We start from the raw sequence: 24619 nt of genomic DNA, 5'->3' as shown, positions 1-24619 counted from the left end.
GCCAGTTTAACTTGACTGGCTATGGTAGCAGTGTCAGTTGCCTCTTTCACATGTATAGCCCGAAAGAAGCGGAGCTGAGACCCAAGCTCAACAGCGAACACGTAACAGGTGGTTTGTTCCTTCATAAAGGGGATCAGCTCTCGTGATCCCCTTTCTGCTTGCAGTAGTAGGTGGCTCGAGTAGCCCGTGGCGTTACTGCTGTTGCAGCACTGCACTGTCACAACCTCCCTTGCTGTGAAGAGAAGAGGTCTGAATTCTGGCGAATCCCTTCACTGAACGTAAAACACAACATAGCGGTCAAAACACTAGCAACAACCAGTGAGCACGGGTCCAGCACCAAGAAACGATTGCCACTGTAATAGTGCGACGTAGCCTGCAATAAAGTACCATGCAGATTGCTTCGAACACCGCAAGTGTTGCTACAAAGGGAAGCAGCATCCATCCCGACACGCTGAGTTGTGCCTGCCAGCCCTGCATGTGCACGAGCTCCCACCGAGGAGCTGCCCCACCGATGGGAAACCTACGTGTGTGGCCAACCCTCACGTGCAACAACTGATTTATTTCGTTTCGAAAACGTGGCGGACATGGAGAAGTACAAGCAAAGACAGAAGAATACGGCAGACGGCTGCCTCCTTTCCCGAGTGCGCTTAGCAATTCCACTACCAGTGGCGCTATTTGTCGGCATGCGCTATGTGTATATCCACATGATCTTAAGCATACTGTTACGGGGATGTTGGGAGTATGGACAGAATGTATTTACAATATCGTAACGATGTTGAGGAACACAGGTTAACGAAACACCAATATTTATTAAGGGCGAACCTGTGCCCACGACTAAAAGTCACTGTGGTCGTGAAGAATCCCAGGTAGTCTGTTCTAAAAACTGGCGTCCAACTGTCTTCTTCTCGCATGATGTCTCGTGCGCGTGGCTCGTGTGAGCCGGGTCCAACCGTGTGCTCGTGCTGCCTGTTGTTGCTGAACAACACTGCGGTACGGCGTGCACAGTGTCCAATACGAAGGGCGCCCAACTTAAATGTCGCCAAGTTGTCACGGCAATATATATACAAGCAGTGTTAATGGGGTCAAGATGGCTGACCAGCAACAACACGTAGCAGCCAGCATCTTCTTCTTTTCTCTTCTTTTATCCTTCTTCAACAGGACGCCCAGGTGCTGAAGCGCCGCTTTGGCGCATGTCAGGCGAGCGAAGTATGGCTTCAGCCGCGAAACGTGCACGATGTCGACAGGCGTCTGACTTGAGGACGGATCAAACTTTAATGGCGAGATCTCGTAATTGACGTCGTGAACTTGACGTTTGACTTCATAAGGCCCTACGTCTACGTAGGCTAGCACTCATCACAGATACGTGGGCTCCAGTGTTGACGAGTGCTGCGTTTCTTAGTTTTCGGAAAGGCCGTGGCCGAAAGCCACAGGAGACGAAAGGCGACGTGGCTGCGGTGAACGAGACTGGTGTTCGCGCGGCGATGGTGAGCGATTGTGCCACGTGTTCCTGGCAGAGTTGTGGGTGCTGTTAGACTCTGCGGTGCGCGAAAGACTGCAAGCATTTCCATCAAAACAGCTCAGGTTGGTCGGCGTGCGAGGTGTTGAGGGCAACAAGTTGGCGACAGTGTCGGGCGACATGGCCAATGCAGCCACAGGTGAAACATATCGGCTGGTCGTCCACAGTTCTTCACTCAGTCGGGTTGCGATAACGCGGAGAGAAGCGTCGGGGTGGAGTGAAAATACTAGAAGGGCATTCGTTTAGGGTTGGCAACAGGACAGACAGAATGTAGACCGACATTTTCAAGTTCCTGGCGAACGATGGTTTGTGTGGGGGAAACTGAAAGGGGGGTAGCATCAGGGCTACGCGAACAGAAAGCTGCAGGCACCATCGCTTCCAGTTCATGTCGAACGATTCACACCACGTCCTCTGATGGCGATGCATGCTGCTGTGCGGGCTGATCTTCTCACGTTGACGTTGCGGAAGTATTGGGAAGTCTGGCGAATGGTTGCAGGATGCATTTGCTTTTGACCTGCTCAAATTGTCGGCACTCTTTGCTGATAGCATCAACTGTAGAGTAGCTTTTGCACATGAGCAGATTAATGGCGTCGTCAGCAATTTCCTTCAGCACGTGCTCAGCTTCTGTCATGTCGCGATCGGCTTTACGACAAAGCGCCAGCACGTCCTGGATATACATAGGATTCCGTGGGGGATTGGGCACGGGAGGCCAGTTCCTGCTTTGCGGCAATTTTACGGCCGGCTGGTTTGCCAAACGACTCTTTTAACTTCTCTTTGCATTGGTCCCAGCTGGTTAGCTCCTCTTAGTGGTTTTCGTACCACACCTTGTGGGGAGCACACGCCACCACCTTCTCCCGCGGGCACTTGCCGTCGCTTGCGCACGTAGCGCACGCGGCGGCAGCCGGGCAGACATCTTCCGAGTCGGCATCAAGTGTCCGAGGTTGGTGACCGAGGAAGCGTCGGGCTGGTGGTGACCAGCCCGACACTTCCTCGGTCACCAACCTCGGCGGGTGCTCAGGCAAACGGACGTCCCTAGGTGCCAGTGGGAGCCGGGCGGACATGGCAGAGATGCACTTTGCCCTCTCCTGGTTCTCGTTCGCCTCTTGCAACGTGCGTACCCGCGTGGGAAGAGGGAAAGTATCCGACGGACGAGGAGGACATTCCCCTCGCGAAAAGGTAGAAAGGTATAAAAGAGCACGACAGAGAGACCCCCGGGCCTCTGACCTCGCTACAACTGACCTGCCTTACGGATATACCCGCTGCAACCTGTGAGTGACCTCTCTTGCGTTACTTCTACACAGAATGTGGCAAGCCTATTTATTACTTATTATACAGAGCGGACTTCCCCCTCTGCAAGTGTGTTTTATTGCCCGCAGCAATAAACGTTGTTAACTTGACTCGCTTGTTGCCTTATTCGCCCGAACCCTACGTAGCTGCGATTATATGCGCTACGGGTTGGGGAAGACCCCCACATTTGGCGCTACCAATGTGGTTCTAATTCGGCAACACAGCGAGTCTTTCTTTTTCTGTTTTTTTGGAGCTGGGACTACATTAGTTACAGCAAACAATGGCAACAGGCTTGTCTGACTTTCCAGATTTGTTCATGTTGTCGGATGTAGCGGCGCAAAATCAGAAACCTAGTGCTAACGCGGCGGCAGCTTCCGAACAAGCCAGTAGCTATAATGTTGAGTGTTTCACGCGGAACAGTCAGGATCGCAGAAATGCCATGTTGGCAGGGTTTAGGCCTGAAAGTAGGCGTAACACGCCAAGCGCCTCGCCGCTTCGCCCCGTGGACACAGAGGCACATATGCCTCTAAATAGTTAGACGCAAGCTGCGGATGCGTCCGAACCTTCTGGCGGTAGGATTCCGTCGAGCGAAATGATGCTGCAGGATGCGCTGCAAGTCATGCAGAGCTTAGCCGGCACCTTGCAGAACACAATGCAGGCCCCGCCACAGAGCGAGCGACCACGAATTAAGGTAGACATGCCTACCTATAGTGGTTACCATGATCGCACTAGTACAAACGAGTCCCTCGACCGTCTGCAGTATTATCAGCAAGCAACAGGGCTTTCAGACGCCGAACTTCTCGCGCGCGTGGTCCTTGCTTCACTGACTGAGCAGGCGGCTCATTGGTTCCGACTGGCCGGACAAGAGAGCCCGCACGGACGAGCAATGGACGAACTTAACAGTCTCGCGAGCCCTCTCGCCACCGACGCCGAGAAAGTCAAGCGCATCACACGGCAAGCGCACCCGACTTTCGTGGCCTACTTCAGGGGATGTAGGTTCAAAGACCCAGACAAGCTCGCCACCGAAGCAAAGCGCATCCAAGGGGACATCCTCGTGGCACAAGCATACCGTCTGCCTCCACACACCGCGCTGTCACTCGAGCCTCGCTGCGCGTGGAACGGCGGCGGGATCGCTTCACATTCCCCGAGGGTCGACGCGTCGGTATCGTTTGCCGACGAGCAGGTCCAGCGGTTGGGAATTATCAGACCGCACCTTGGACCCATATGCCTACGTGCTGAAAACAGCACAGCATAACGCGGCACGCAGTGCGCCGCGGCAGGAACTTGCGACTAATGCGAGACCAGAGGAGCAGCACGTGCCGACCGCCGAGCGTGGAAGCTCCGGCCCGCTGGATTGGAGCGATGGGCGCCCACGCCGCCGAGGCTTCGGTGGCCTTTGCAACCAGTGTGGTGGACTGGGGCACATCGCTCGTGACTGCGCAAGCACACCGGGCCAAGGTCGAGCACGTGGTTCAGGAAACGGGCGAGGCCGCTGGTGATCCACCTTGGGTCCCGGGCGGCGATCTTGAACACAACCGGTGATGTCGATTTACTCGCGCCTTTGGCTTGTCGCGTAGGCGATGTCGCGGACTCGCAGGCACCGTTCATCGAGCTAACGATAGCCCGAAAGAAGTTTGCCGCATTATTGGATACTGGGGCAAGCGCTTCTTTATTTGGTGACGAGGTGTTGCATCATCTCCACGAGAACAGTATCCGCTTAAGAGATAGTGACACCACTTTCCGCCTTGCTTCCGGCACAGCACAATCGAGCGGTGCAGCTAGGCTAGTTATCCATTGGGAGAGACGCGTCAGGCGACAACGCCTCGTACATCTTCCCGGTCTGTCAGTGCCTGTTATTTTAGGTCGAGACTTTCTCGCCAAGTGGGGTATTTTTATAGACATTCGCAGTGCAGGTTACAGAGAAACGAACGGGTGCTTTGAAGCGCTTCGCAAAAGCGGCCGTGCCAGTGGAGACACGCCAGTCTCCGGGCGCGGCGCGAGCGGGCCACACCCAGCCGCAGCCGAGCGAGCGAACAGTAATCGGTGAAGGTGATGAAATCAACGGAGAGACAGTGGCACAACATTGTGCCGTGGTGTTGCAAGGGGCAGCGCACCCACTTTTGTCAGAGGTTAACAGCCTGCCGGAGAGAGAAAGGGCACGACTGTCATCGCTCTTGTACGAATACGACGCGATTTTCACGGACCGTCTCGGCCGCACTACGCTAGTCGGGCACAGGATAGACACGGGTGACACTGCGCCGTGCAAATGTAATCCTTGGCCGATAAGCTTGACTAAGCGGAAAGCACTTGACAGCGCCTTAGACAAACTCATCGACACGGGCGTTGTAGAAAAGTCGAACAGCCCATGGGGCTTCCCGGTAGTTCTAGTCCCGAAGAAGGACGATACTTATCGCCTTTGTGTAGACTACCGTAGGCTGAATGAGGTTATATGAGGAGATATATATGAATGAATGGGGAGATATGGCCATGCGAATTGCCTGCAGCACTGACGGCACTACGCCGGCCTTGCAGCCGCACAAACCGCTAGCCAGCGGCCGACAGGCGACCGCCCCGCCCCCTCCAGCGCAGCCGACACCTGGGGCACGGCACTGAGAGCCACCTTCGAGCCCCGACAACGATCCCGCCCGCCTCGCAAGCACGAGCAGTGCAGCTGACCAGCCGCCTCCGAGTCGGCATCAAGTGTCCGTCAGCTGAAGGCTACATCACCACCAGCCCGACGCTTCCTCGGTCACCAACCTCGGCGGTTACTCAGGCAAACGGACATCCCTAGATGCCAGCCTCAACGTACGGGGGCCTTCTTAAGTGGAGGAGAATGTGGGGAGCACACGCCGCCACCTTCTCCCGTGGGCGCTCGCCGTCGCTTGCACACGTAGCGCGCGCACCGGGAGCCGGGCGAACACGGGAGAGATGCACTTTGCCCTCTTCGGTTCTCGTTCGCCTCTCACGACGCGCGTACCCGTGTGAGAAGAGGGAAAGTATCCAACGGGCGAGGAGGACATTCCCCTCGCGAAAAGGTAAAAAGGTATAAAAGAGCGCGACCGAGAGACCCCCGGGCCTCTCTGACCTGCCTTACGGATATACCCGCTGCAACCCGTGAGTGACCTCGCTTGCGTGACTTATACACGCAACGGGGCAAGCCTATTTATTACCTATTATACAGAGCGGACTTCCTTCTGCAAGTGTGTTTTATTGCCCGCAGCAATAAACGTTGTTGAGTTGACTCGCTTGTTGCCTTATTCGCCTGAACTGCGATTATACGCGCTACGGGTTGGGGAAGACCCCCACAACCTTTGCCATGCCTCTTAGGTAGAACAACAGGTTAGCTAGCATTAAGCGTAGGGTCCCATCTGTTCAGTTCACTCACGTGTTCGTACATAGCCAACCACTCTTCAACGTCGGTGCCATCGGTCCCGCAGAAAGTTCCGGGATCCTTGGGTTGCACAACCACAACTGATGGGGACCGTGATGTAGCTGGCGATGGTGACGTTGAAGGCGGCAATGACGTTGATCCCACGTGCTCATCGTCAGTCATGGTGGGGACATTGATGCGACGTCCACTGCGGAGCTCTGTTTCCAGCCGTGGTACCTAGCACCTCCCATCAATATGTTACGGGGAAGTTGGGAGTATAGACAGAAGAATGTGTTTACAATATATATACAAGCAGAGTTAATGTGGTCAAGATTGCTGACCAGCAACAACACGCAGCAGCCAGTGTCTCTCGATCTTCTTCTTCCTTTCTCTTTTATCCTTCCGTAACAGTACTTATTCACAGAAATTTTCACAATTCAGAAACAGAAGAGCTGTTCTTGTGGCCTGGGCACCTGGCACAAGTACACTGCATAGGCCTTCCACTCAAGTGCAGAATGAACTCTCGAGTTGCGAGTTGAATGCTTGAAGCGCAAAACAAGTAAAAAAAAAAAATTTTTTTTTTACAGCTACTGCGATAAAGCTTAGTCTGCAGGTGTGCATGGCACCTGCAGCTTTCTTTATTCAGACAGCAATATATTATGGCTAAAACTATTTGCCGCTGCCATATGCATTCTTGCATTGCTCAACAAAACCCTTTACTTTTCATTGTTGGCTTACCTTCTACAATCGCAAAAACATTGGAAAGTGTGAATGTTGCAGTGTAGCTTTGTGAACCCAACTGTCACTTAGCTGCAATCAAGCTACAGAAATTTAAGCTCTCTTGCTTCACTGGTCGCAGCCTATATGAAGCAAGTACAGATGTTCAGCATCAGTCTGGTTAGCTGGCAGTGACGTGCGTCCATTCTCAACAAGTTGAGCTGTGATTGCAGAGCTCACATGTAAAGAAAAGATTGCATGCTGCCATTCCTATTGAATTTGCACAGTTTGACCGTGGGCTATCAACATTTGTGGCAATTCTTTTATGTTTTTGTTGCACACTTTATGATTGCTTTGTACACCACTGCACCATAGTGAAACAGATGGTAGAAATAAAATTGCAGGAGCTGTAGGGCTATTTGTTTTTGCATAGCTGATGAGGGGGATGAGCACAGCAAAAGTGACACGGAAGGGGAGATGAACACTAGTGCTACTTAAGACTGTCTGGTAGCAGGAAGGGTTGTACACAGATATACAGTAGAATCTTGGTAAAGGGTTGTTTTATGGCCTAGCGTACCAGAGGTGGCGCTTGACCTTTACTGATTTCCATGAAAAAAAATCATGGCTAATGACAGTTTCTCAAGTGACATACCGAAGATATTTCACCCGGAAACATCTTTTTCACTGCGTGAGCAACATTTTACTTTCACACTGAAGAGCAGAACATGGTGAAGGAAAATTGATGGAAATTTGTTTCTTCTTCAGCTGACCATAGAACCTTTAGTGTCTTCTAGAAAGATGGGCGCTTTGAAATTAACCTATTTAAACGGCATTTGTATGGTGCTTTGTGTGTTTGTAATCAGAGCAGACATGCAATATGAGGGATAGTGTAGAGTTTTGTATAAAATTGTTTATTCATTTCCTATATTTTATAAGGCTTTGATGATATCGCCCAGCATCCAAGTAATGTGAATGTAGTTTCATACATGACAAACTTAAAGCTTGCAAGAAAAACTTGGAGGACGCTTAAGCTTCGCCTTTGAGAGTAGAACATGATAGCGTTATCGGGACCCGTTCCCATCGCATCGTTCGCATACGGCAAGTAGACTTCATTCACTGCAACACTGAACGTGGGAAAGCCAGCTTACAAAGACCAAGCTTACACTAATCCCCTTAAAGCCGGCTTCACTTTTAAACTGAAATGCATTGCTGGAAAGACGTTTTTCCAGGGGCAATATAAGTGGTATTACATTAAAATGCGAAGGTCCTAGCACCTTTTTTAATTATTTTATTAATTGTTAATTGTTTGCTATTGCCCCGACGTGTGCAGGTCTGGTAGAAATGTTTGAGTTTCCTTGTAGCAGAATTAGGTTTTCTCGTACATTCAAATTACAATCCGACGCCGATTGGTAAACAGCCGGACGGCGAATCCGACGCCAAATGGTAAAGTCGTACTTTACCATTTTTCTGCGTGGTCGATGTGGTTGGATGATTTTCTCCGCCACCCGCGATCACACGCCGGTTGTCGACGCCGGATTTTCTGCGACACGGGGCCCTAAACGCTATCGCGTTAAAAAGAAATGTTGAAGTTGTCGTGATCAGGGGGAATGCCCACAGCGCTATGCCTTGGCACATGGAGCCCCACAGTTGGCGCATGCCTGCCCATCAACCGCGGCACGGTACAAGCTCGAGGAAACAATAGACGACAACCACGTGCGTGTACACTCGGAAGGCCTTTATTACGATCGCAACCATCACTTCCAGCAGGCCAGCTAGCTATAGTTGACATCGCTGAGGGTTCCCTCGAAGAGAATAGACAGTTTTAGTTTAGCATGTTTACCGTAATGGCGGGCTTAACGGAATAGCGGGATCGAAATGCGCATTCACAGAACGCTAAAGGACCCGCACTGTTTACCGTACGCACGTTATTTCTCAGATTTAACGTTACCATGCTTGCATGCTTTACGTAGTTTACGTACAACATGTCGGCGGCCCCAGCCGCCCGCTTTGAACTGAATTTCGCATTATTTTTGTAGAATTCACTTCATGCATAGCAAATCACTGTCTGAACGGCTTTTGCTTAGTCTCAGGCAGCTTCGACGACAGAGTATTTTGGATAACCTTGAGCAATTTTCGAGAGCGCTTCTCGTTTTGAACGCGCCTAAGCCTAACGAGAGAAATTTCATCCGAGATGCGAGCGCCACCTATCGGTAAAGTCGGAAGATAGGCGCCACTATGGCATATGGCCTTTGAGATGGGAAGATTTTAGAGGCTTTGGTAGACAGCTTGTACTGCTTGTCTGTTACGCTCCTGGCTTCCATTGTGATGCCTTTCTCAGTTTCTGGACGCACACACACACATTGAATTACTTAGGTGCCCTATGTATGTGAAATTCAAAGTGTAATGGAATAGCGTCCTGCACGTAAACTACACTATCACGCAATACTGAAACTCTCTTTCTGCAAAGTTCGTTTGCAGAACGGTAACGCTATTTCCCTTAACCCCGCTAACGTTAAACTAGAACTCTAATAATGTGCTAAGGGCTTCCGACTTACCAGATGGGGATACGGGCGGCTGAGTGATTGTTGCTGCAAAAACACGGTTGACTAACCACGTACGGGATTATGGGAGTGGCAGCGAAGACTTCCATCCTCGCCGCTTGCTGGGGTTCAAAGCTAGGGCGATGTCAGAGGGATCTCACTTGACACACCCGATGGTGCTGGTAGTGCTTGCGATTCCCGTGCTGTCACACCCCGTGAACGAGGCGCCAAAGCAGACTTATCAGCGGAGTTTGGAGGAGTTTGTGTTTGTTCGCAGGTGTTGGAAATGAAGCAGCAGCAGCAATGGTTTTGTTGGGGTCTGGTCAAATGCCTTCGTAGCTGACAACATGGCCTTAAAATTTTAGTTCGTCATATCCGAAATGGCATTTTTCAGACTTTAAAGACAGGCCAGCAGTACGAATTGCATCAAGAACGGCTTGTAAGCGCTGGAGGTGCTGCTCGAAAGTTTCTGAAAACACAACGATATCATCTAAATAGACGAGGCATGACTGCCACTTGAGACTTGATAGTCTGCTACTTTTCAGTGCATGATGGACTTGAGTCCATCATGTGCTGAAAAGTAGCAGGCGCAGAGCACAATCCGAAAGGAAGGTCGTTGAATTCGTAGAGTCCCTCAGGCGTAATAAATGTGGTTTTCTTACGATCACGGTCATCAACCTCTATTTGCCAGTAGCCTCTGCGAAGATCCATCGATGAGAAGTATCGATCATGTCAAAGGCGGTCCAAAGAATCGTCGATGCGAGGAAGGGTATAAACATCCTTCTTCGTAACATTGTTAAGCTTGCTATAGTCAACTCAAAAACGCATTGTACCGTCTTTCTTTTTCACCAGAACCACAGGTGACGCCCATGGACTGGTGGAGGGCTGTATGATGTCGTAAGCATTTGTTGGACTTGATTTCGGATGGCGTCTTGCTCTTTACGAGAAACACGGTAGGCACGTTGGCGCACGGGTCTTTCATTGGGATTTGTAATAATTCGGTGTTTCGCAATAGGCGTTTGGTTGACCTTCGATGTTTAAGCGAAACAGTCTGCAAAAGACTGTAAAAGGCTTCGAATGCTAACGTGTTGTTCACCTGATAATTTCGAATTCACATCAATTTTGCTGTTGGCCGGTACGTCACAGTTAGAATCTCCATCATTCTGTCCTTCAGTTAAACAAGCAGGAGAGTCGCTGACTGGCCCCAAATAAGCGATGGAAGTTCGTGGGGTGAAGTGCTGGTATTCACAACTGAAATTGGTCACTAAAATCTGAGCAGTCCATGACGACAGCTGCAAGATGCCGCGGGCTACGCAAACCTGTCGAGCCAACAAGACTGACAGATTGCCTTCAGCGATTCCAAGATGGGGAGGATCATCGCACCACAGTGGTCAACATAGTACTCCGTGGTGGCAAAGTAGTGCAGTCACCCGAAACGCGAAACACCGTGGACTGTGGGTGATAGTCGTCCAAAGGAGTTGTATGTTCACTGGAAAAAGTGACAAGCAACTCGCGTAGGTTATGATTGCCCCGTACTCCCGAAGAAAGTCCATGCTGGGTATGACCTGCCTAGAGCACTCTGCCAGTATAATAAATGAACCGACAAATGTGGCCTCACGAATTCGTACCCTCTCAGTGCATTTGCCGATCGGCGTGAGAACACGAGCTTAGGTCCTGGCCACGGTGTCGTCACCTTGCAGTAGCCAGTTTTCTGCTCATAACAGAATAAACAGCACCAGCATCGACAAGAGCAGTTACCGGGTGGTTATCTACAGAAACAAGTATGTCGGCTGAAACAAGTTCACGGTTTTTGAAGGAAGGTGCCGAAGGTACACAGTCGTCGTTGTCGTCATGGTTATCGTCGTTGTCGTCGACGCGTCGCAGCGGAGGATCTTTCGAAGTGCGTTGGACAGCGGCCCCACCCCCAGAGGTTGCTGTTCTTAGGTTCCCCGACTTGGGCTAGTGGGCCAGTTGCCCACAGAAGCGGAGAACGTAGTGTAGCGATCGTCGAGGAGGTGGTGATCGTGACTGGCGCCTCTGCGGAGACGGAGATAGGGTCATTGGCAGGGACTGTTCAAATGGTGGGAACTGCGCGTACGGCGACGAACGTTGGCTGGCCAGATATTGCTGGATTTTTCTCGGGCACTCTCCCTCAGGTTAGCGATGAGCGCCGGGGTGATATCCCTGGAGTCCTATTCATTGGTAGTAGCAGGCATGGTAGAAGTGGCTAGCTTCGCCATAGTGGAAGCAGAGTGGCTGATAGTCTGGTGTGCGCCACACATCGGACTTTCGCGTATTATTTCGTGGGCTCGTGGACTCGTACATATTTGTATGTGAAGTTTGGCCCTAGAAGTGGCACATCGGTTCTTCAGAAGAAGGCGGGTTACAGTGGTTCACTGGCTGCGCAGGTAGCCTCACTGCTTGCACATTAGTCAGTACGGCTGCGGCTTCAGGTTGGGTTTGCACGAGTGGCTGTGCCGCCTGGCAGACTTCTTCGCGGACGATATCTGTGAGGGATGTTGCGGTCGGCTGAAATCACACTCCCTGTAATCGATCGAGCTCCTCACGCACGACACTACGCATAAGCTCTCGAAGCGCATCGGTGTAACAGGGAAACGAGAGAGAAGATGCTGGTTCCACGGGGATTTGGCAATTGTAGATCGAGGAGCGTTGCTGAAGGGCTCACTCCATTGTTGTCGCCTCACTGACGAACTCAGCTACTGTAGCTGGAGACCTTCGCATCAGTCCAGCAAAGAGCTGCTCTTTGAGGAAAGCATGGTTGCGCTAACAGGAAAAGAAAGACTTGGAAATAAAAGTAGGAAACGATAGGTTTGGCGCTGAACTTCAACTGTTTTATTCTTACACCAGAGCAAGAGGGATTCAACAAATGCGCATTCGTTTGTCAGTGTCATCTAAGGCGATTACAGTTATGCTTTTAACAGCTGCATTTCGCTGTTTGACAGCGAGATGCAGCTGTTAAAAATGGATCTTCGGAGCGGACGCACATTTCCCCCGCCTCCATGGCCGAAGACATCACTGCTCGAGGCGCCAGCAACCATGGTCCTTTCACATCCCCTCGACCCCGGCACGTTTTGCAGCACGGCGGACAACAATGACGTCTATGATTGGCTCCTATTGTACGAGCGCGTCAGCAAGCACCTCAGGTGGGATGAGATGCTAATGCTCGCCAACATCATTTTCTACCTATGGGGCACAGCTCACGTGTGGTTTAACAGGCACGAAAAACTGACAAGTTCGGATGAATGCAAAAAGAAGATGCGTGAATTGTTTGGCCGATCGGTCGCATACAAATGACAGCCTGGCATGAGCTCATGGCCAGAGCTCAGAAGTCAACGGAATTGTACGTCGCATACATCCAGACGTGCTAGCCTTGTGCCGCACAATTGACAAAGACATGCGAGAGGCGGACAAGGTTGGCCACGTGATGAAAGGCATAGCTGACGATGCCTTCAACGTACTCATGTGTAAGCACTGCAGCATAGCAGAATCATAACAGAATGCCGGTAGTTTGAGCAAGCAAAAATCCGGTGGATTTATCAACGCTTTAATCGACTCCTGAGCACAGCTGCGACCTCCTCATGCGAAGATCCCGTGACGCCCCCTCCGTTCTCGACGCCTAAGAACCTGGCCAGGATTGTTCACCAGGAGCTCGAAGCCATGGCTCCAGCCGCTTATCAGGCACCTGCTCATGACCATTTGGCGACAATGTCCCTTATTCAAGCTGTCGTCCATCAAGAGGTTGCATATAAGGGCGTCCTATTTCCACAAGCCACCAGCCACGCACCTCCGCCCTTGTGCGCTTCCTGTCCTCACACTGAACACCACACTGCCCCAATTGTCTCTGCTGCCGCTTACGCTCCCTGGTTCACACCCCGCTACAGAAAACTATCTGAGTGGAGGACGCCGGATGATCGACCAATCTATTTTTCTTGCTCTTGCAGCGGCCACATTTCATGCGACTGCCACAATCGTCAGTATTACTGACCAAGCTTCCCCGGTGACCGTCGCCAAAGTCGTGGCCCGTATTCTAGCACATCTCTTCTCAACAACTACCTTCCGGCCCGTGAACCTCAGCGTCTATCTTCGCACTCTGAATCGATGTACGCCGATATTGCCGCACAAGCACACTGGTCTAGCCGATCGCCGTCTTCTCAGGCTCGCCAGTCACGCTCCCCTCAACGCCGTCGCTCTTCCTCTCCGGCTTACTCTTGACACCACCCGGGAAATTAGCCAGTGCAGCTCCGGGGGGTGAGGCTGCATTGATGACAAGGACCGAAAAACCTCTATTGACCCCTACTTCAAGACATAATTTGCGCGGTGTTCTCATCGACGGCGTGACCGTTACTGCGCTCATTGATACTGGCGCCCACATATCTGTGGGCACATTCTACGCTCCGGCGCCACCTATGAAAAGTGCTAACACCTGCAGTCTCTCCTACTGTGTGAGTAGCTGACGGCACCTGAACACCGGTTCTTGGTATGTGCACTGCCCGCGTTACTGTTGCTGGCCACCACACTTCAGTTCTCTTTGCTGTTCTCGATGCTTGCTTACATGATGCCATTCTTGGTATTAACTTCTTGACTGCCAACTCTGCCCTCATCGATTGCTCTACTGGCATTTTGTGGCTCGAACTGCCATTGTGTCCTGATGACGCCGCATCAAGTAACACTCGCCTACTTTCCGTGGAGTTTCTACAACTACCGGCTCAAGCTGCTACCTATGTCCTTATGTCACCGTTTCCCCCAGTCCCTGATGGTGACTATGTGGTCGCTCCCCTCACAGATCTGATCCTCATACCATAGTGGTTGTTGCCAACAACAGAATGTTGCTTCCAGTCCTCTACTTTTCTACTTTGACCCATATTCTTCCTCAGGGAATTTCCCTAGCCGAAGTGTCACCTCTGGAAGAATGTAGTTCCTGCATTCGCTGCTGACGCTGAGACCATGACCCAACCTATCATATCGCGCCAACCAAGGGACTTCTGGATTAAATTATCCCCGACCTCTTATCTTCCCAAAGAAGAAGCACTCCGTGGTGTCCTATTTTCTTACCTTGACGTTTTTGATGAGAACAGTCCACTAGGCCATACACATGTCATGGCCCACCACATCGACACTGGAGACGCCAGCCCCTTCACAAGCACTCTTACCAAGTGCCAAGTCATCCAAAAGGAGGTAGAGAAAATGCTTGACAAAGAGGTGATAGAGCTTTCCTCTAGCCCTTAGGCCTCCCCTGTAGTGCTTGTGAAAAAGGACAACAACTGGCGGTTTTGCGTCGATTATCGCCGTCTCGGTCGGGTAACGAAGAAGGATGTGTATCCTCTCCCACAAAATATGATGCGCTCGACTGCCTCCATGGTGCCAAAAATTGTCACTAGATCTCCGCTCGAGATACTGGCAAACTGCCGTCGAAGACCGAATTCATCACACCCGACGTCCTCTACCACTTTAAGGTCATGCCTGTTGGGTTGTGTAATGCACCTGCAACTTTTGTACACATGATGGACACTATTCTAAGCGGTCTTAAATGGTCAACTTATCTTTCTTATCGGGACGACGTCATCGTTTCCTCGCCTAGCTTTGAAAGCCACCTACCTTGTCTGTCGACCATTCTCAACATATTTTGCCGGGCTGGCTTCCAGCTCAATTCATCTAAGTGCACCTTTGGGCGCCACCAGATCATCAAATTACTTGGACATCTAATCGATGCTACTGGTGTCCAACCGGACCCTGAAAAAGTCCGTGCCGTCCACGAGTTCCCAGTTCCACGGTCCATGCAAGAAGTACACAGCTTTCGTTGGGTCTGCTCCTAGTTTCGCCGCTTTGTTTCAATTTTGCGGACATTGCTCGACCCCTCATGGACAAAAAGAGTGCGACCTTTTCGTGGGGTGCAGACCAAGTGACTTCCCTTGCGTCTCTGATTTCTGCCCTCGCTTCACCGCCTGTGCTGGCTCATTTTGACCCAACTGCTAGAACAGAGCTTCGCGCCGAAGCAAGCGGCCATTGCATTTATCCGCGCCCAAACACAGAACGGAGCCAACTGTGTGATAGCATGTGCTAGTGTTCTCCTGTCACAGTCGGAAAATAATTTCACCATTACTGAGCGGGAGCTCTCGTCTGGGCTGTCGCGAAATTCCGTCTGTACCTATATGGACGGCCGTTCGTGGTCATAACAAACCATCATGCGCTCTGCTGGCTCTCAACACTTAGACCCCACAGGGAGACTGAGCCGTTGGGCATTACGATTACAGGAGTACACATTCTCAGTAATGTTCAAATCTGGCAAGTTACCGACTGCCTGTCCCGGCACCCCGTCGAACCATCCTACTCCACTGAAATAGACCCCGACACTACGTCTTAGCAATAAGACTTCAGCCATGTGGTCAACGAACAACGTAGAGATCCATCCTTGCTTTCTCTTAATGACCGTCTGCAAACCAGCGCCTCGACCCTTCATTGAACATGTTCTTGCTTCAGGATAACGTTCTTTACCGCTGCACCATGCACCCCGATGGCGCAGAACTCCTGCTCGTCCCGCATCATCTGCGCAGGGATGTCCTCGTCCAGTTTCATGACTCCCCAACTTCCGGGCACTTAGGTGTCTCCAGAACTGATGATCGCATACTAGCACATTTTTTTCTGGAAGAGCCTTTATTGTTTCGTTTGCCACTATGTAACATCTTGTGACCTGTGTCAGCATTGCAAGAAACCTGCAACTCAACCGGCTGGTCTCCTTCAGCCAATTGACGTTCTAACAGAGCCGTTTTATTGAGTGGGCCTGGACTTGCTTGGTCCCTTTCCAATTTCCACGAAAGGCAATAAATGGATTGCAGTCACCACAGATCATACCACGTGATATGCAATTACTCAACTGTTGCCAACCAGCTGCGTCACAGACGTAGCCGACTTCCTACTGTACTTCATCATCCTCCAACATTGTGCTCCACGTCACCCACTTGCAGATTGCGGTCACTGCTTCCTGTCTCATGTGGTTGACGATCTACTTCGATCATGTGCTACTCATCACAACTTCACCACCTCATATCACCCTCAAACCAATGGACTCACCGAACGCCTCAACCGTACACTGACCGACATGATTTCCATGTACGTTTCCGATGACCACCACGATTAGGATGTTGCACTTCCGTTCATCGCATTTGCATACAACTCATCACGTCATGAAACTGCTGGCTACTCACCCTTCTATTTTCTCTTTGGACGCCATCCCTTTGATACCTTGCTCCATTCTGATCCGGCCTCCACGTCCACGACTTCCTATGCGCAAGATGCCATCATGCGTGTGCTCGTCACGCGCAGAGTAGCTCGCGCTCGCCTCTCGTCATCGCAGACTGCACAAAAGTCCATTTACGATCGTCGACACCGCGATACTGATTTTCCACTGGGCTCTCTCATCCTTCGCTGGCTCCCATGTCGTGGTGTCGGCCTCTGTGAAAAGTTAATGTCACGGTACATCGGGCCCTACCGCGTGCTGCGCCAGGTGACTCCTCTCACCTATGAGATAGTTCCCATGGCATCCACCTCATCGACTGCCACACCACGAAGTGACTTTGTACATGTCTCCCACCTCAAGCGTTGCAACTGTGATAACCCATTTTGACCACAACAAGCACCGGGACGGTGCGTCACCGGCCGGGGATAATATCACGAGCAATGGCGAAGACAGACGTTGTAGTGGGGCTGGGTCAGAGGTTCTCCTGTCGGACTGAAAACCTGCTGAAACCTGTGTGCTTTGTGCAGTCTTGACTAGACAAGTGCTAACCATTTACTGTTGCTCCCTGTAACAATATTCTTCAAATAAGGCAGTTACATACACACATGCACACTTTGGCTAGACGCATCACAATACAATTCAGATGGGTATTAACAAAATGCAGAAAAATAATTAACGACAACAAGAGTCCAACAGATACAGTACAGAATAAATAGGAACACAAAGTGTCCACTCCAATTCACCCGTGCTGGTCTTGGGCCGGACGATCTCAGCGTAGCAAATCTCGAAGAAGGAACTTCTTCCGGAAATGCAGACGCTCTAAGAAAGGGTCGACTACCTTGCCGGGGAATCCCCTTCCACATACGGTAAGTCTTCACGTCACATCTCTTCACCGGTGCGATCTAATCCACCTACTGTTTCCCGCACGGCGCTTTTATTGCCTTCGCCGGTGTCTGAACCTTCTGACGTGAGTCGTGCTCCCATAGCATAGAAGGTCCATCGATGAGAAATATCGGGCATGTGGAAGGCGGTCCAAAGAATCGTCGATGCGAGGAAGGGGATAAACGTCTTTCTTCGTTTATTTCTAGCGTTCTAGACTGCGGCTGCGCAGGCTCTTCGAGAAGGGTGGTGACTCACCTGTTCACGCACGCTCGGGCTGTTGCACTCCTCTCTCTCTCTCGGCTGTGAGTCTGGGTCTGCGATGGTGTTTCGGTGCACGCCCTCTCTCTCTCTTCTTAACCTTTGCGTATCTTGTCGAAGCTTCTTGACTTCGTTGATTGCGTCTGCTGTCTGTGGCGTTGCGCTCGTTTCCTCTATAGAAGCTGCCGCGGGGCCAACATGCTCTTTCGCTGGCTTGCGTGACATGCGGTGTGTGCTTTGATTTAGTGTACTTTTGTGACACATGCACTGCCCGCGAAAGTAAAGTTTCCCCTCTCCCCATCCTGCCTCGCGCACGTGCACCCGACACGACGTTCGCCGCGCATGCGACAGTCATGGGGACCAAGGATTCCAACGTCCCTCCATCCTTAAGTGTTCCCCCATGGTGAAGAAATTGCTGCAAGGATGGTGGTGACGAAGTGTCCAGGCAGGTGCAATGGTTAACTCCGGTAGGAAATGGCAGAATCCATGTCGATAGGCATAGGTCCTGTGTGGTGGCCATCCAGATAAAGCAGCTGTCACAGTGGTTGACGATGACGGGAGCTGCTCAAGGTCCAGGCTGCAATGTCCATACGGGAACAGCGGGTCCGGACAACGAAGCGGTGTGCGCGCCGGCACGAGCAACCTCACACCAACATGTCATCATGAGAATATATTATATTGGCTCTCCCGTATCGTGGCTATACCTTAGACCATATGTCGCTTAGCACAAATAATGAAGAAGGGACGGGGTCAAGGGGAGCGCTCCCCTTGACCCCGTCCCTCCTTCATTATTTGCGCTAAGCGAGCATATGGTCTAAGGTTTAACATGAACCGACTAGCCCAGCAACAAGTTTTATTATCGTGGCTACCATGTGCTGCTGTGTCGGACCAGGAACAGGGAGGGGCCTCTGCTGCAATTTGAGGCCGATACAGCAGGCAGGGATGTGGACGATAGCAACAATAGCAAGTCCGGGCGGCTTCACTAGTTCTGCAAAGTCTCTGAAATGCACTCCACAAGCACTTCGAATTAATGCAGTAGAGGCCGCCGCGGCGTCGGCCATCTGACATGATGCCGAACCACATCTCTACCGCATAGTTTATGTGGCAATGAAAAACAATAAAGTTCATTTAAATGAAGTTATTCGCTTCGACCAAATTTTTCCAGTTCAATTCAGCATGAAAGTGGGCGATCAAAGCACTTTATGGTGCCCTGAGATTTCTGTTATTCTGCCTGCAAAATAAGCTTTCTATTTCGAATGAGGTTTCCTTGCTTGGATGAGTATAGTAAAACTAGTGCATCCGTTTGCACCGTCTAAATGTCACGGCATGGTCGTCATCCAACATGCGAATGGCAGCCCCAAAGGGCCTTAGGCCTAATCGCGTCTATGAGTCATATCAATGCCACAACAGCCCCATAAAGGGTTCCATTGAGCCGCTGCGAAGGAAATGCGGGCCTAGCTAAATGGTCCCCACTCGCTGCTCAACACCCAGCTTCCGAGCCAACTCCTGGGACTGCATTCCGCTTATTTCTTTGCCAGCGTTTCTGGCGCCTGGCTCCCAGAGCCAAATATACAGAAAGGAGGCTATTTACATATGTACAGGAAAAATTGGCCACTGCGTCGGCTGCTGCACTCACTCGCTTCGGGCGTACTCTTCGGAGAAAACTTGCTGCCAATCTCCGCATCTACATGAGTTCGGTGCCACAGGTGCAGCGTTAACTTGCTCTCGCGCCCAACCTAGCTAGCAATCACACCTTTGGGCGAGGCCTAACACTGGTCCGGACGAAGCCTTCCTCGCACTGAACCGATAGTCTTCCCGTTTTCTAAGAGCTTGCCCCACGTTGATTACACTGAATGTCGGGATCAGGGGGTGAGAGCCCACGGCACTATGCCTCAGCACACCGAGCCCTGTGGTTAGCACATGCCTGCCTATAAACCGTGGCCTGGTACAAGCTCATGTAAACAACAGACAATCGCGTGTACACTCAGAAAGCCTTTATTACGATTGCAACTAACACTTCGAGCAGGCCAGCTAGCTTTAGTTGACATCGCTAGGAGTTCCCTCGAAGAGAATAATACGCTAGGTAAAGCAGGGCTTCCGACTTACCTGATGGTAAGGCGCCGTGGCGATTGTCATGGCAAGTTCACGATTAATTAACCACATGCGAGAAAACGGGAGCGTCGGCGGAGACTTCCAGCCTCGCTGCTTGCTGGGGTCCAAAGAGACTCGGGTGATGTCAGAGGGTTTTAACGTAACGCACCCTGTGCGTTACGTTAGCGCTTGCGATTCCCGTGCACTGCCCGTGAAAGGAAAGTTTCCTCTCTCCTCAACTGTTCGCCGCATGTGCGATGGTTATGGGACTCGAGGATTCCCACAAATTTGACAAAAATGTAAGTTAAGCCATGTGTTCATCCCCAAATTGCACATCGATGTGATCTATGCAAAATTATGCAGCATGATGCATTTGATAGACGAACACAGTAAAATTTCATTCAGGAAATTCAATGGCACCTTCAAGTGAGAAAAGTGAGAAAAACCTGCCTCAAGCATGAAAAAATCTCCGTACCACCTGACTCGGTCACCCGACGTTGCCCCAGACTACGTTCTCACTGCACTGCACACAGCTACTGAAGTATTATTGCGCAACAAAAAGACACGGGCGGGAGAGAAGAACACACACACCAAGCGCAAGACATTGTCGGTGCGCTTGTCTACAGTTGATACAGCACTGCTGCTGATCTATTGCATGACGATACAGGAGTCCTGTTCAGATGCTGGCAGCTTACCGGTACGTAAGCTAAATTTATAGGCACTTTAACATATTAAACTCTTGGGTCGGCGAGTATGAAGTGAGCCCAGCACGAACATTTCAGAATGATTGCATTACAGGTATTGCATTGGCTTTGGAGTGCAGCTCTGGGTGGCTTGTATCAAATGCTACTGCATTCAGTCTCAGCCCCTAGCTGCTTAGATCTTCTATATTTTTTTTACTTGATTTTTACTCACTTGATTCACAGATGCGTGTTGTTCCAGGTGCTTCTGCCTAGCTGCGAGTTCATTCTTCCAGCCAGGGACGACACTGCCGAATTTGACGATGCCAGCGACAGCACTTTCTCGGATGACCCCAGGCAGGTCCCCAACCATGCACTATCATATTGTCACAATGTAGGGACGGGGAAAAACCAGACACAGTGGCACAGCTGCGACTGATGTAAGCTAACTTGTGCCCAGAAAAGACTTGAGCAAGTGGCGAGCACAGTCGATTGTCGAAATGTCATATACAGGTCAAGCGTATTGGCTATTGACTACATGAGTTTTTGTAGATTCCAGCATAATCACTAGTGCTTGTGTCCGTTCTAAAATGTACACCACTATTAATGTTGTGCATGCAATCTTATTACAAACACAATTCTTTTGCTGTGCAATCAGCGATAACATTCGAGAATGTTCCGATATAGCAAGGCGCGTCTTGCACTGAGCGTTTACTTCTAACATTTGTTAGCCGGTGAAAAACGGTAACCTGAAGAAATTAAGTATGTATGTCTATATGGGTTTTTGGTCTGCATAGTCCTTGAAGACGGGTTGTCCCCTTTATAGAAAAACATGTAGACACCAGAATTTTTACTCCACAATACAGGACACAGAAAAAAAAACAGAGCTCAGTACTCTGTCCTGCAGTTCTTTTCTGTGTCGCGCTGCTATATTTCTTTTATTAACAAGATGTACCAACCAGCCCAAACTCATACACTGCAAGGGGTGATGCGACTTTCACATTGCAAAAAATGGCCAAAAAATGAATTTTTTTCAAGATCACATTTTCAGTTTCTATAACTCTTCTTCTATCTGATTTTGAAATACCTTCACTGAAAACCACGTAGAAGTGCTCCAAAATTTTGTTGTATCAGCCCAGGTCTTGTGTAAATAGCCTCTTCTATCTGTTTTGACTCTGGGAGTCGGGTGACCACTGGTCACGGGTTCCAATACGGGCTGACTGGTATTGCGGCCTGGCACCAGGCGCTCCGACACTGTCTGGGATAGTGGGCGCCATCAACTCGGATGCTGTGTGTAGTAAAATAGGACCACCTCACAGAGCTAACGTCTCCTCATGGCTGCCTGTTCGTGTGCCCAATTTGGGTGTAGTTTTTGAATGCCGGTTGTTGTCAAGGGTAGCGACTAATTAGGCCTAAGGCTTTACGAAGCCGCCTGTTGCACGTGCAGGGACACAACCTGGTGGACCGTGCCGTTGAAGTGTCGCACTTTGCTTCCCTCATTCTAGTTAGCCTCGCACGGATTCAAATTATTCATTCAACTCAAGAAGGCAAGCTTTGTTCATGTGAACTTGTCATCTGAGTAGCTGCCTGTTCTTTTGCTAGCCGAATTGAACATCGTACCACGTGGGCGATGCACATGCCGAATTCTTCTCCCTTGCACTATTTTAGTGTTTGTCAAGTGTACACAGCATGAGCGGAGTCACCCTTGTTTTGCTGTTACCTGCACATCGCCTGCGCTGCTGCCCCGGACTACGATCGAGCCACCCAAGGCGATGGAGATGCCTGTGGCCAGTCAGTGCAGCAACTTCGGTGGCTGGGAAAAGAGCCGGCAGGGCACGTCGCGTGAGCAACGCTTGCTCGTGCCGACTTCTGCGTCGCCATTTCCGGGGTCCTGGCCTGGAGTCGTGCCGTCGAGTCTGCAGAGCTGCTCCTGTGACCAACAGACGCCAGTGGTGTGCCCCAGAGACACTGTCGGCGTGCATGTTCTGGGCAACGCATGGACATTTCCTCGGCACGGCCACTGCCGCATGTACTACCTTTTGTTCGCGACGCACGTGTTGATGTTAGACTGTGTGACATGTTTTGCCGATGTATGTAGTGATTTAAGGTTGGGGAATGCGGGGATGCGCGACTCTCACGTGTCCTCTGATGTTGTTTTCCCTGCATGGCTCATGCGTCTCCTGTAATCTGGCTACCCCGCGTAGCTAAGCGCCAGCGGCGGTCGCCGTAGATGTTACGAGAGATGGCGCGGGTGCTGCGTTGCTAGCGCCACCTAACGGCGGGGTTACTCGGCCGCATGAGGGCGCACGGTCTTTCTCTTGGGCTTGTGGTCGGCGAGCAGCACGCACGGACGCTTCGCGCGTGCGTCAGCCCGCTTTGCGGGGACCGTCCTGAGAAGGCTTAGGAGCACAACACTGGAATGGACTAACACGGATCGTTCTAACGCGCCACCGTTCGCCTGACCGTACATGTGAATGACTAGGCGGCGGTGTCTAGCATGGGGCGAACATATTCGCTTGCTATCCGGTTGCGGTGAGTTGGACGTCCTTGATTTGTCGCACGCCCATGTAAATGTTCTATCGGCAGTAATTTGGAAATCGTGCATTAGTGTATGAAAGGTGCGAAAAATTCCCTTTTGATTCTTTGCACTACTGTGTTGTCATTCCTTTGTCCCAAGAGCGCGTGTGAGACCCCACAACATTTGAAAGTCACCTTACTCGTTTGGCGAGTAAGGTGACTACGTCCGTATCCGCCAACAAAGGGATTGTCGTCACAACTGACTATGCGACTAGATATGCCATCACGCCCACCATGCCCAGTAGCTGCGCTACAGACCTTCCAGACTTTCTGCTCAATGACGTCATTCTTTGACACGGCGCTCTGCACCAGCTTCTTACAGATCGTGGCTGCTGTTTCCTTGCAAAGGTCATGGACGAAATTCTTCGTAGCTGCTCTACTGAGCATCGCCTTATGACAGCCTACCATCCACAGACCAACGGTCTTACCAAGCAGCTGAGCCGAACTCTCACATATATGCTGTCCATGTACGTCTCTACTGATCACTGCGATTGGGACGCCACCCTACCCTACGTTACTTTTTGCCTACAACGCGTCCTGGCATGACACCACCGGCTATTCGCCGTTCTTTCTCTTGTACGACTGCAACCCTGCATTGCCCTTCGAGGCGCGCCTTCCTGCTGATCCCGCCATACCAACCGCATATGCTCAGGACATCTTCTCTCGAGCCAGAATGGCTCACCCGGTTGCTCACGCTACCTTCGACCTATGTGTGTCGCAGGTCTCCCAAAAAGAGCGCTATCATAACCTGCACTGCGAAGTAGAGTACCCTCCTGAATCTCTGGTCCTACTCTGGACGCCGTCTTGACGCTAAAGCCTGTGCGAGAAGCTCCTCCCTCGCTACACAGGACCCTACAAAGTTCTCCGCAAGCTCAACGACGTTGACTACCTCATCACTTTATTCCAACATCGCCCGTCGTCTTCTTTTACGTCTGCTACTGATGTTGTCTGTATGTCACGGCTAAAACCAGCAGTGCTGACTGATTTTAGAGGGTGCCGCGATGGCGCTCAGTCCGCTGGGGGTGATGTTACAAAGCATTACGTATGAGCATGCCGTTAAAGGACTGCTTTGCTATGCGAAGAGAAAGAAGACGGGACATGCTGCGTGAAATGCTGTCAGCCATTTTGTGGTAGCAGCAGCCTGTAAATATTGTAATATACGATTCCGTCTCTCCCGTGTCTCGTGAATCCCCATGACAATATTAATGACTTGCCCTCTCATGTTTCCGTGAACATTTGTCTGTTTGCGGATGACTGCATCTTATATCATAAAATAACTAATCCCTCAGATATCTTGGCAATTCAGGATCATCTCAATAACATTATAATGAGTGGTGTCGTACGTGACGATGGGAATTAATTAATAAAAAGTGTAGCACTATCAGGATTACCCATACTAACGTAATCTGCCCCACCTATATACTTAATAACATCCCAGTAGAATGT

The 24619-nt window shown here is 50.8% G+C and overlaps 1 protein-coding gene across 2 annotated transcripts in view; it reads left to right on the top strand.

Moving 5' to 3' along the window:
* Positions 1-24619, top strand: part of LOC119461866 (dynactin subunit 4) — a 245552-nt gene that overhangs the window by 189740 nt on the left and 31193 nt on the right. For both annotated transcript variants that reach the window (XM_049672777.1, XM_037723239.2), the window contains one exon: positions 20859-20953. In XM_049672777.1, the coding sequence (XP_049528734.1) occupies positions 20859-20953 (95 nt within the window). The remainder of the gene's footprint in view (positions 1-20858; positions 20954-24619) is intronic.

This window comes from Dermacentor silvarum, chromosome 8 (genome assembly GCF_013339745.2).
Source record: "Dermacentor silvarum isolate Dsil-2018 chromosome 8, BIME_Dsil_1.4, whole genome shotgun sequence".
Classification (NCBI taxonomy): Eukaryota; Metazoa; Arthropoda; class Arachnida; order Ixodida; family Ixodidae; genus Dermacentor; species Dermacentor silvarum.
This window is presented reverse-complemented; position numbering and strand designations above follow the sequence as displayed.